General features: G+C 55.2%; 2 protein-coding genes across 2 annotated transcripts; both read left to right on the forward strand.

The window, feature by feature from the left end:
• Positions 1–6037: 6037 nt before the first annotated feature.
• PODANS_4_2060 (uncharacterized protein) lies at positions 6038–10220 on the forward strand (the record flags this gene model as incomplete). The annotated part of the gene is made up of 2 exons (XM_001903795.1): positions 6038–7330; positions 7518–10220. The coding sequence occupies 2 exons, from the start codon at positions 6038–6040 to the stop codon at positions 10218–10220; spliced, it is 3996 nt and encodes a 1331-aa protein (XP_001903830.1).
• Positions 10221–10732: 512 nt separating this feature from the next.
• PODANS_4_2070 (uncharacterized protein) lies at positions 10733–12902 on the forward strand (the record flags this gene model as incomplete). Its single annotated transcript, XM_001903796.1, has 2 exons — positions 10733–12635; positions 12775–12902. 2 exons carry the CDS (start codon positions 10733–10735, stop codon positions 12900–12902), a joined length of 2031 nt encoding a protein of 676 aa, XP_001903831.1.
• Positions 12903–13496: the final 594 nt, after the last annotated feature.

Here is a 13496-nt window from a genome sequence, read left to right on the forward strand (position 1 = left end):
GGCCAACCATGCTCCATCAGTCCAAGACGTACCTGAAGATCACAGGCGATGCTCCCCGATCTTCACCCACGCCTTCCCCTTCCATGCAACCAGGATTCTCCTTCCGCACAGGAGCAAAAAAGCCCCGAATGCCATTTTGCGGGGCCCCACGACGCAGTGCAACACGATCTCGGTCGGGCATTTCTGCTCCTCCCAACTCCCATCTTTAGCCGCGTTGCTGAACGGAACGGTTAAAGGGCCCAGGTGCGGCTTCGACTCCTTTTTGCCATATTCAAGACAATATTGATCCCTGTTGGCCGTGGACCCCAGAACCCCGTGCCAACTGCAAGATGCGCGCGAATGACGCTCCCCAGAAAATCTACGGCCGCTCCCAATTGGTGGTAAAATGCGGCGAAAGCCACGCGAACGACATCTGCCGGATGGGCGTCTCCGCGACATCATCACAAGGGATCGCTGGGCAATTACTGACAGCAGCGGTTAAGTGCTCTCCGTTGCTCTCCAAAACCCATGTAGCGCGTGGCTTATAGTTCATTTGACAGCCTGCATTCTGTCTTCTCCAACAGCCCGCCTTACACACAGCCATGTTCGTCATCCCTTCAACCTCTGTCATATAACTGCCAATATCCCCAAACAATCCCGATTCGCCGGGATGCAACAGAGGTGAGAATCCCATGGCGGGTGAGCTGAGGGGAAGGGCATACAGGATGCTATTTTGTTCCTGGACACCCGGTGATGTGCTTTACAGAGACTTACTGTCCTGGAAATCGGGCGACTTCAGGGGCAAACACTCAAAACGACGGGAGTTTCAATCTAAACAAAGGAAATAGCAATCTCGAGCATGACGGGTTGTTATGTCCTAAAAGTAGAATTGGTGCCGATTTCCCGGGCGGTTCTAATATGGCTTGAGGCAAGCCGCGTTGCCAAAATCAACCACTCCTCGATACCTAGTTGATATCTTGTCTTGGAGACCTCAGAGGGATACTGAGGTATACAAAGATGTTGCCCCCCCCCCCCCCCAAATCATTGGTTTAAAGGCTCACAACCAACCAACAGACCAGAAGGCCATATGCTACAAATCAGCCGCACAGCAGACATAATCCTATGGCTGATCCTTCAATGTCCAAGCCCACGATTCACATCACAGCGCTTGGATAATTCTGACTGGCATCAACAATTCATAACCTACCACGTACCCAAGCTGCTCGCGCCTAAATTCTTGTACAACTCACACTGCCCCCCAGCAACAATTTCATAGAGTTGCATGGTAACACCAACATACTACCAACACCTAATAGCCACCAGTGTCACGGTCGTGCGAGATAGGTACCTTGCTAGGTACCCAGCACCAAATAATTTACTATCTCAGCTTTGTCCACAGAACCGCCCCAATCATCTCTTCAAACTCGCCGATTGCACATCAGGGGCAAATTCCCACTATAACAAGCCACAATTTCAAAAAATAACTAACGTTAGGGCATTATATCAGCTAATCAGAACAGCTCTTAGCTGAGGGATAACGTTTCGCCTCAAGTAAGGTAGGTACTATGTGAACGCCGAGCACATGACCGAGGTCTGATGTGCTCTCAGGTCCCCCAACCCACGAAACATTTTCAACCATAGGTACAAGTTGGTGCCTTGAAACAATGGGTCACTCCGAGAAAGTCAGCACCCTAGATTTGCTCGTTATCCTCTCCCAGCTTTTGACACCAGCGGTAGGTACCTGAGCCCGGACATACAACCTCTTCTCACCCCATCTTCTCACGCCCGCTACGCGAAGTAGCAAGCAAACAAAGCTGCAGCGCCAGATACGCCTGGGCTGCTGCCCCGATAAAAGAGAACAGTCCACTCCAGTACGTAGGGAGAGATGGATATGCCAGGATGGCGCGGCACCTGCGCTGAGAGCTCCGATAATGGTGAATATTATCGACCAGTGCCACGCCGCTCCACGTACCTACCGGTTGTAGACGGGCAACAAGGCTGTGAACAGACCAAGCCGCAACATGATGGAGCTCTGGATCGCAACCCAGAAGTTGGGATCCTCGGTTGAGCCGTGTCCGGCGAGTCTGTGGTGCCATGATGGAATGAGCGTGAGCGCAGCTACTAGCGTTGCGATGGGGACGATGGCGTTGAGGTGAGGGATTCGCGGTCCAATGGGTCGGTTCCTCTGAGGAGTATCGCCCGGCTAAGGCTCTTCATGTCAGCACCAATCAATCCATGAAGAAATCGACTGTAGGTGCTCAGTCCTTACACCCAACGCCCTCAAATGGGCAGCTTCTCGACTAATATACCCAAAAGCAGGCTTCCACTCGGTCCAAACCTCAGAGGAGTCATCAAGAGCCTGAAACCGCTTCAAGATGGCCTCTTCCACTTCAAACCATTTGGCCAAATTTTGTCTGTGGCATGTGGCCCTTGATGCCGTCGTACAATGCTCTTGCGTCGCGTTGATTCGTTCTGATCTCCTTCACCTTCACCACGGGAATATCAGAACAGTACTCTTTGGCGAGAGCCGAGCGGTCCGATCGTCAAAGACATATTGCCAGTGTTGGACGCAGTCGGTGTAGTTGCTCAAGCAGTACGTGACCCTTTGCATATGGGATGATTCGAGCACAGAGTAACTGGAAAGGTTCGCTGCTACAGGTGGGGCAGACGCAGTGATTGCTTTTGTTGTCAAGTCAAAGTGTTGAACAATCTCTCGTAGGTCGGTTTGGCATTTTGGGTTAGGGGGGTCGATTCATGCTGTTAGGCTGGACATGAAGACTGGCGACAGTATAGGGATGGGATGGGAGACTGAGACCTACTTCGAGCGGGAGCAAGTGGTCTCATCAAGAAGTTGAAGTTGCCATATCGCCGAGATAGCATCTTGAGTCGAAGTGGTTGAGATGAGTTAAAAGTGGTACAAGTCTTTACTGTGAGGGAACCCGGATCAAAACGGTTCCATTTACTCACCTACCGTGGATTGAGAGAAAGAGAAGTCAGCTGCTTGCTGTCGAGAAGTTTCAGGCAGATTTCAGCTGACTCCCTTGAGCATAGCCACAGCAGACAAGGCCGGCCCAAGGGTAACCAATCCCACAACGATCACAGCTTCAAATGGGCGGCTGACTGTGACGCCTGTTCAGCTTAGTTTGTGATACCTGCCCGCACTTGAGGAAATGCCGGCACAGATTCGCCAAATTACAGATAATCTGCCCAATGTAAACATTTGGTGGCTTCACTGAATGCTCACTCGGTGATAATGAGGTTGTCCACACTATGGCACCAGCTCTGAATATGCAAAGTTGCTGGCCAAGGTTGGCTCAGACAAGAAGCCAACGTTGAATGGACACGTCGTCAACAGGTGTCTTACCAGATCTAACACACCACCTTTGATGTTCTTCTTCTACGTCACTTCTGCAAGGGAGCGACTAACACCAGAAAGACTCTTCACGAATCAAGTGAGGGGCATCTTAACGGTCAGGCCGATGTTAGCCCTGCATACAGAAACCGCCCCTGGGCTACCAAACTTGTTTTTGTTTCCGTCATTACCAGTTCTGTCTGGTGATAAATGGACATGGCAATTACCAAATGGGTATCCTTCCTGACTGCAGATATGTTTGCGAGATACTCCGCCGGAAATATTGTGGCCTGCATATAGCCCCCAAGCATGGAGCTTTACCACCAGACAACGGACAACCTCGGCCGAGGCATAAGAGAGGATTTCCTCAGGTCAAAGGAATGACGAAATAACCACACAACAAGAAGCCATATATTGTCAAATAAGATAAGGGGTCGTCAAAAGTGTCAGTTCTGTGGCCCAGCGAGGCCGAACCTGGTGTCTCGGGCCCCACTGCCAAGATATTAAATCCTTAAAAGTGGGCCTCATTGACTATTCTGACATGTATCTCCAACTCGTATGAAGATCAGTCGAGACTTGGGCACCGCTTTACTGGCTCTTGATCACATGAGCACAACAGACAGGCGAGATCTCACCACACATGTATATCTTATAAGGTGTCACGATTTATCTCCTTTCTTGCGGCGAGAGACTCGGTAATCGAGCGGGATACAGACGATGGTGGGCCACCTCAGCCCTGTTGGTCGGGACGAGGGAACTGTGTCACCCGTGCCACCTCCAGGGCTGCTGACTCCCAAGAAGTTCAGACGACCCAAAAGACGACTCCTTTTCCTGGGACGGCGACTGATGGAGTTGTCATCACCATCAATGCTGTTTTGTTGTTTCTGTTCCACCAAGTGCGAGAAGGGCCCGTGCGGCACTCGGAAGGAAGTGGTGGGATGATGTGCATTTATGCGTGATAGCGAGAGCCAGCCCATTGATATGTCGACTTTTCGAGCCATGACGACACCACTTCAGATGGCTACGAGGTGATGTAAACAGGAACGGAGGTTAAAGGACGGTGAATCCACTGCAAAACGTCTGTGAGCTCCGGGCCTGGACCGGATCGTCAACGCTCAGACTTTGGGGGGGGGTCGTCGGTAAGAAAGATGCCGGAGGGGCAATGAAACATCAACTTGGGCTGGGGGGTTGACGGATGGTCTGTTGGAACGACTTTGTCAGCGGGCATACTACGTAAACATCATCAGCCTTGCTCAAATGGAATATGACGGGTTGAGGTGAGGTGCAACTGCGAGTAGCCGTGTCGGCACTGCATCATCTTGGATGGCGGCTGATGACGCCACAGCATCCAATATTGTCCTGCGGTGGAAGATGCCAAATGTCAGGCGCGAGCATGAGCATGAAACGAAATGCGTCTGGAGGTTTGTCGAGGGAGCGAGAGCAACTCGAGGGAAACAAGAAGCTGGGGACTTGTCTCATGGCGATGTCGAGAATGCGACGTTGGCGTGCCATCTGAACAATGTCTGGCCAATGTTTCTTTTCAGCAAGCAACAAACGGCGGACTCGGTGATGATGTTGTTGTGAAAAGACCAGAAAAACCCCCTTTTCCAGAATGATAGCAGCGACGTACCGTGGGACCTCGAGACTATCAGGCTGAACGGTGAAACAATGGGGTCGGCCGTTAAGGCAACGGCGGACGGTACCAAATCACACAACACGAACCGAACTTTGAGATGAGGGGCATTTTCATTTGAAAAAAGTCCAACCAATCACACGTCGCCGTGGACTCGGTGGGGCATGTTGCCGTGTGGGCTGCTGGCATCGTCCCTGCACCGTACCAACGCCCCTGCGTTGCTTTCTGGGAACCGCTTTTCAGTGGGAGGGCAGGCAATGGCGAGGCGCCGAGAGAGGCACAGAAGAGACAGAGACACAGGAAGAGCAGCAAGGCCAGGGGGGAGGCAGTCTCCGGTAATTGATTGATTCTCTCTGACTGGATTCGACAGAAAACAAATAGAATACTAAAAAGACAAAAGGGAACCGTCGCCCTGGGTCCTGGGTTGTTGCTGTGTTGGGCTGAGAAACGCCCGAGCGTCCCCCTCGTCACCCGCCCCAGTTTGTCTGTTCCAACATGACATCTCCAACATTGACATTTTGTTTTTCTTGATGGTTTATTTGCTGCTGCACACGAGAGAAACATACCGTCATGTGTCAGGCAATTCCAACGTTCGTCCACCCACCACCACCTGCACCAACGACGACGACGCCACCAGCGACACCATCGTGACCGTGACACCCGCCATCTTGTCCTCCATACCATCCACATCAGAATTCAGAAAACAGAGGCAGAGTTAGCAGAGTCACCCCTGGTAACTAACTGGCACCGGCTCTGCAAGATTGGACGCTTATTTGGTCGGTGGGGAAATATCGATTGGAAAAGTCACGAATTGGGCTACCCCAGTGAACCCCAGCGCTCCCAGCGCTCCCAGCGCTCCCCAGCGCCCATCGCGTCGGCCACGCCCACCAACGGCAGCCCGAGGATCAATCATACCATACACATCCTCCCAGTGTTCCCCCCTGCGCGCTGCACACCACCGCCCCCATTCGCTCGACGCCCAGTCGCACCCCAACCCGACTCTGTCTCGGCTTCCCCTGGGACGACTCCTTAGCTGCTTGGGAGTACAGAGAGAGTGAGGGAGCAGGCAGACCATGTCCCCATCGAATCCGTCCTCCTCCTCCTCCTCCTCCCACCACCACTCCCACAAACAAAACGACTCGATCAACTCGCTCTCGTCGCTGTCGCCACGCACCCGGCTGGACAGCCGAGACCACCGATACAATAGCAGAGCCCCTGTCAATAGTAACAACCCTCCCCCCCAAGTCACACACAACAAGCGTCGCTCTTCCACCTACACCACCTTCCCTCCCGCCGCGTCGATCAAGCCGAACCCTCCACGAAGCTCTTCGCTTTTTCCTGGACCGGCAGCCACAGGATCAGGATCAGGATCAGGATCACCAACTCGAGCAACAGCGCATGCGCCTCCCGTCTTCCGCGACGTCGTGTTCAATGACCCTCAGCCCACGGGCACCCCTGCCAGCAGAAACGAACCCCAAACAGTCCACAAGAGGGGCCATTCTCGGTCGAGTAGCGCTGGACTGAGCGACGGGTTTCGCAACCTCAATCGGTGGTCAGCGTCCACAGCATCCAGTCGTGCATCGAACTTTGCCGGCTTCACCAAGCGGGTAAGCACCGAATTTCTCGGCGGTGCCTTTGGAAAGAGCAGGCCGTCGACAGCGGACGAGTCTCCACGCTCGGGAGCCACCCGCACTGCAAGCCGGCCCCGCAGCGACTCCCCCGTACCAGCGCCGATCCCGCCCTTGGAGACATTGCCGCCCATTCTGACCGGGCCGTCGCTGGAGGACGAGGTCTTTGAGTCTGATGTGCTGACACAGTCTTCTGTTGCGCCAATTGAACCGCCGCGACGACGCATTGCGAGACCGGCCGAAGAAATTGACCCTGACTGGGATGGTACACCGCAGCTTTCCGAGCAAGAGTCAGGATCGTCGCTGCAGCGGCTAGGGCCCGCGATCACGCTGCGCCCAGCTGATCCCATCACGCCGACCGATACTACCGTTATGACCATGCCCTACACACAAAATGGGCAGCCCAGGGGCCACTCGCGAAACCGCTCGACCGGGGCCAAGGGGAGCGTAGACACGAATGGGTCCTCGAGGAGTCGGGAGAAGGAGAGAGAAAGAGAGAAAGAAAGGGAGCGAGAGAGAGCGGGGAAGCCACCGTCCCAAAAGGCCATGCTGTCGAGAGCGTTGCAAAAGGCGAACACGGCTGTGCAGCTTGACAACGTCCAGAATTTCGAAGCTGCAAGACGGGCATACGCCGAGGCGTGTACCGTGCTCCAACAGGTGCTGATGCGAACGAATGGCGAGGAGGATAGGAGGAAGCTGGATGCCATCGTGAGTTCTGAAATCCCCAGTCGTGGCCCCGTTTGACTCTTGAGCCGATGTCACGGGGCTTGCAGACAGCCAAACAGCATTGCTCACACATGTACCCTTTGTCCGATAGCACCAAACCTACACAAACCGAATACAAGAGTTGGACGAACAGCTGGCCGACATTGAACCGGAGGGCAAGGAGCTACCTGAACGACCGGAGAGCTACGAATTCCACGAGCCCATATACCACGCGCAGGTCAACGGCAGAGAGAGGGAGTACGAGAGAGAGCCGACGTCTGCAGTATCGAGACACGCGCCCAGACCAAGCTTCACTCCGCGGGCGCCACCGCCCAACTTATCCGTGGACACGTCGAGAGCCGGCCCCCAGAACGGCACGACAAGCTACCTTACCGAGCAGTATTCTCTGCAGTCTGCTTTTTCGAGAGCCAGGACGGGCAGCGGGACACCGGTCCAGGGGCAATCACAAAATGGATTCATGCCACGTCCGCTGTCGCCTTTGAGGCGACCGTCATCTCCAGCAAACCCCCCGCCTCCACCACCGGACAATGGGCACTCCGACCGCACACAACAACAGCCCGACTATCTCATGTCGGGCGCTCGTCTTGGCGCATATGATGCTCAGGTGGGCCACCAGAGAGTAAACAGCCACGAGTCAGTATCGTGGCTTGATCCGATCGACGAGTCCGAGGCTTCTAGTGTGTCCTCTGTCCATTCGAGATCATCGTCCAAGATTGTTCGAAAACACATCCGAGCTGCGAGCGGAGACACGGAGGCCGAGTTTGATGCCGCGCTGGACGACGCCATCGAGGCCGCGTACGATGATGGCTACGAACCGGAACAAACATATCAAGGTCAAAACCAAGGGTGCGGGGAGGATGGTGGCAGGGCTGATGAGGAACGACGCCAAGCTGAGCTTGCGCAAGACAGAATAAGGGACGAGGAACGAGACGCCTTGGCGCTGGCCACGGAGCGAGAGCAGAGGTTGCGACTGGAGATGCAACGGGAAGATGAGGAATATCGACGGCAGGAAGCGATAGCGGAGGAGTTTTGGGAGGATCACGAGGCCGAAGAAGAAGAACGCATGCTGGATGAGATGACCAGAGGGTACGCCTTGGACCAGTTTTCGTTTGACAATAACCGGACAGGGCCGCCGATACCACGAGAGTCGGATTCGAGCGGGCTGACGAGCCGGACGTGGCACAGCTCCATGGGATCAAACCCACCGCACACGGCCACCACCGTCATGACGCCCATCAGTGACAAGAACGCGGCGCTGCCTCGTCTGCCCGACCCGCCGCCGCCCCCTTCTCACGCATTGCCGCCTCCGCCCCCGCAAACTGCCGGTTCTCAAGGCTCCAACCAGACGGTGCGAAACAGACGACTTTCGGGGCAAAATGCAGCGCAGCTCAAGATCGAGACGTCGAAGCTTGCACCTCCGACCGGTCTTGCCACGGCTTCCTCTGCTGTCCCATCACAACCGAAGTCGGCCGGGAATTACATTGTTCAGCAACGGCAGGCTCTGTCAGCGGGACCCAGCCGTTTGATGGGTGCTTTTTCGTCAAGAGCCACACCGTCTCCCGGTCCCGCGGGGCCGGAAGATGATGATGCCCCGCCGTTGCCCCTGGGTTTCTTCCACGAGCACGAAGCCTCTCGTTCTGCCTCGCCAGCCTTGACGCGCCCGACGCTACGAAGCAACTTCTCGTCGGCGAGCTTGAAGAGCATGAAGTCGCGCAATTTGTCCATTTCGCACATGGACGATGGAGACATGTCGCCCGGGACACCCTCGAGCAACCAGTTCGGCATGGGGGGCTCCAGCACACGCCTACCTTCGATCCCAGCGCTCCCCGAGGCGTACAAGGACCGAGCCAACAGCACTGCTGCTGGGGGGATGCATCTGTTGGACAGCAACCTTCACAGCTTTGACGCGCCTGGGTCGCCGAACCCTTTGTTGCCCGATGCTCCTGTCGCGCTGGAGCCGTGTCCGAATGATACCCTGCTGAGACCGTTTTGGCTGATGAGGTGTTTGTATCAGACGCTGTGCCATCCGCGGGGAGGGTACGTGAGCAATAAGCTTTTCGTGCCGAGGGGTGTCTGGCAGATGAAGGGGGTCAAGCTGAAGAACGTGGAGGACAAGATTGCCAATTGTGATCTCTTGACGGCGGCGCTTCAGAAGCTGGCGAGGGTGGACACGTGCGATGCTGACTTGGTGCTGGAGGAGATGCAATCGCTGGAGAATGTGTTGGAGCAAGTCCAGGCTGCGCTGTCGAGGAAGCTGGGGAGTGAGGTTGGTGTTCAGGGGAGCGGGACCATGTTCAAGGACGCGAGCGGGATGGAGGCGGAGGCGGCGTCGATGCCTAGGTCGGGGAGCGTGGCCGGCAAGGGGAGCAGTTTTTCTTGGAGGAGGCTGAGGAGCAAGAACAGTTCGGCGAATCTGCCTGGGTTGGCGAGTTCGTATGGCGGGAAGGGGGGGAGTGGTGGTGGTGGAGGAGGGGCGAATGCTTCTACTGTTAGCCACGAGTCGACGGTAAAGGATGCGTTGTTGGCGAGCTTGCCCATGACGAGTCATCCCACGAGCAGGCCGGCGAAGAGGGATGTTGGGAATGTGTTGTTTACGGGGCCGAATGCGGGTTACATGAGCTCGTTGGCGAGATTGTTCGATGCTGCGCAGTCGATCGGTGAGTTTTCTTTTGGTCTCAGGGCATGGAAGATGGCTAATGATGATGTTTATACAGATCAGATTGCGCGACAGGTCGACGACCCCGGACTGCGTCACGCCGACAAGACGCAGGTTGGGCTTGAGCTCTGCACCCGGCACGCGGCCGAGTTTTTTGCGTTTTATATCTGCCGCTTTGTGCTGACCGACTTGACGATGCTGTTGGACAAGTTTGTGAAGAGGGGGGCTGAGTGGGTGCTTGTGTAGGATGGCATTAGAGCAATTGCATAGAGGAGGTTGTTTATAGGAAGGGTAGGGTATGGGAGGGAGGAGGGTTCAGGTTACAATGAACGGAAGGAGGGATTGTCAGTCAGCCAGTCAGCCGGCGGACAAAGGGTCAGATCTAGAAAAAGACCTGTATATAATTTTATACCACTTCTCTTGTCCCCTGGTGGGGAGTTTGTTTTTTCACGTTTTTTGAACCTTCTGAACCCTGAATTTGAGACCCTTGATTTGATGATGGACTAGTTGTGGCTGATAAGATAAGGGGAATTTGGAGAAATTTAGCGGGACGGTCCATCTTGGCGCGCGCGTTGCTCCGCACCTTTTGACTGCAACACCATCCCACTATAACGACAGCGACGACAAAAACACGGCGCTTTCGACGATATCTGCTCGACAGATTCCAATCTTTGCGGGTCAGGTTCAACAGTACCAAGAGAATCGACCAGAACAATTGAATGAGGTGCACATGCCCCGGTGGTCTCTTCAGCAGCCGAATGCGAATGCGACCATGGCTGGTGCAGCGGCAATGTCTGTCGGCCTCGAGGCCGGCAGCTCTTGGAGGTAGCCTCTGCCTTCGAACTCTTTCTTCCCTCTCCCCGACGACGACGACGACGACGACGACGACGACGACCCGACCGATAACGACGAGAATATCCTCCCTTCCTCCATCTCGACAACCTCTCCTCCCGCCACCAATACCCCAACTCCGCCGGGCGGCATCCTCAACCCCCACAACCAAAGACGGCCCCCTAGAACGAAAATCTGCCTCCCTCGAGGAGCGGATCTCCAAAATCCCCATATCCCGCTATCGCAATTTCTGCATCGTCGCGCACATCGACCACGGGAAATCAACACTTTCCGACCGCCTGCTCGAACACACGGGCACCATCCTCCCTGGTCAAGACAACAAACAGGTCCTGGATAAACTCGATGTTGAGAGGGAAAGGGGGATAACGGTAAAGGCGCAGACGTGTACGATGATATGGAACTACCCCAAGGATGGCCAGGATTATTTGCTCCATCTAGTTGACACACCCGGGCATGTTGATTTCAGGGCGGAGGTTACGAGGAGTTATGCCAGCTGTGGGGGAGCGATCTTGCTCGTGGACGCCAGTCAGGGGGTTCAAGCCCAAACGGTGGCGAACTTTTATTTGGCGTTTGCCCAGGGGCTGAGTCTAGTGCCGGTGGTCAACAAAGTCGATCTGCCCACTGCTGATGTGGACAGGGCGTTGGGGCAGATGGAAGAGGTGTTTGAGTTGGATTGCAAGGATGCTGTGAAAGTCAGCGCGAAGACGGGGAAGGGGGTGGGGGATATCCTACCGGCTGTGGTGGAGAGGGTGAGGGCGCCCGAGGGGGATTTGGACAAGCCGCTGAGGATGTTGTTGGTGGATAGCTGGTATGACACCTTTCGGGGGGTGGTGCTTCTGGTGAGGGTGTTTGACGGGACGGTGAGGGCGGGGGATCGGCTGGTTAGTTTTGCGACGGGGAATGAGTATGCTGTTGGGGAGGTGGGCATACAGTATCCTGGGGCGGTGCCGCAGAGGTGCCTGAGGGCGGGACAGGTGGGGTATGTGTTTTTTAATCCGGGCATGAAGAGGATACAAGACGCGAAAATAGGGGATACGTTTACTGTCAAAGGGAAAGAAAAGGAGGTGGAGGCGTATCCTGGGTTTGAGGAGCCGAAGCCGATGGTTTTTGTGGCGGCTTTTCCGACGGATCAGGGGGATTACGAGAAGTTGAAGGATAGCATCGGGCAACTGGTGCTGAATGACAGGAGTATCACTCTGCAAAAGGACCATTCCGACGCGCTGGGGGCGGGGTGGAGGTTGGGGTTTTTGGGGAGCTTGCACTGTAGCGTTTTTCAGGACCGGTTGAGGGGGGAGTACGGGAGTGATATCATTATTACGGAGCCGGCGGTGCCGGTCAGGATTGTCTGGAGTGATGGGAAGGAGGAGATCATCACCAACCCGGCTGAGTTTCCGGATGGGGAGGATCACAGGCTGAAAAGGGCGACGCTGTATGAGCCGGTTGTGGCGGCGACGATCACGCTGCCGGAGGAGTACTTGGGGCGGGTGATGGAGCTTTGTGAGAGCGTGAGGGGGGTGCAGAAGAGCGTCGAGTTTTTCAATGCCACGCAGGTCATTCTCAAGTATGAGTTGCCGACGGCGAGTTTGGTGGATGACCTGTTTGGCAAGTTGAAGGGGGCCACGAAGGGGTATGCGACGCTGGATTATGAGGATGCGGGGTGGAGGGAGAGCAACCTGGTGAAGCTGAACTTGCTCGTGAACAAGGAGCCGGTGGATGCTATCGCGAGGGTGGTGCACAGCAGCCAGGTGGAGAGGTTGGGGAGGCAGTGGGTGACCAAGTTCAAGGAGCACGTTGACAGGCAGATGTTTGGTAGGTCTTGTTTTGTCTTTTGGCTCCAGATGGAGTGCTAACAACAAAACTTGCAGAGGTCATCATCCAAGCCGCGGCAGGCAGGAGAGTCGTCGCCAGAGAGACGCTCAAACCCTTCAGAAAAGACGTCTTGGCCAAGCTGCACGCCAGCGACATTGGCCGAAGAGAAAACTGCTCGACAAGCAAAAGGCCGGTCGCAAGAGGTTACGAGCTGTGGGCAACGTCGTGATTGACCAATCGGCGTTCCAGAAGTTTTTGACAAAGTGAGCTTTTGTGCACCCTGCATCATGAGAAATGTAACATATTGTGCATATTACCACAGCGAACGAAAGGCACATGATGATGTTTATGTTATGCTTTTCGATTCATCCTCGGTGTCATCATAGTCGGGCAAGTCGTCTACGGCAATATCCCTTGTCATGCTCATTCTTTTCGGAAGGACCATTGTTTCCTTCTGTCCCTTACTCTGCTCACCCTCTTTTTCAGTCTGTCCGTCCTCGGGATCAGTCTCCCCATCGTTGTTAACCACCACCCCCTTTACCTCTCCCTCAGCCGCCCCAGGCGGGGAAATGTTTCTCACCCTCGCCTGGAGAACGCTCCCCAGCCGGGTTTATCCCGAACATCACCCCCAACTCCCCCTCCCACGGCGCCGCCTCGGTGGAAGGATCTGGGGTGGGGTAGAGGGTGGGGTCGAGCTGGGTGATGAGGCGGAGGGGGATGGTGAGGTTCAGGGTGTGGGTTGATTGGAGGTGGGTTAGGGTTAGGAGGGCGGACATGGGTTTGATATTGGGTTGATGGGTGAGATGGTATGGTGGGTGACAGGGGTGGCAGAAGAAAAGGGTAGGTAAGGGACTGGGTGGA

The sequence above is a fragment of the Podospora anserina genome, chromosome 4, assembly GCF_000226545.1.
Source record: "Podospora anserina S mat+ genomic DNA chromosome 4, supercontig 1".
NCBI classification, from domain to species: Eukaryota; Fungi; Ascomycota; class Sordariomycetes; order Sordariales; family Podosporaceae; genus Podospora; species Podospora anserina.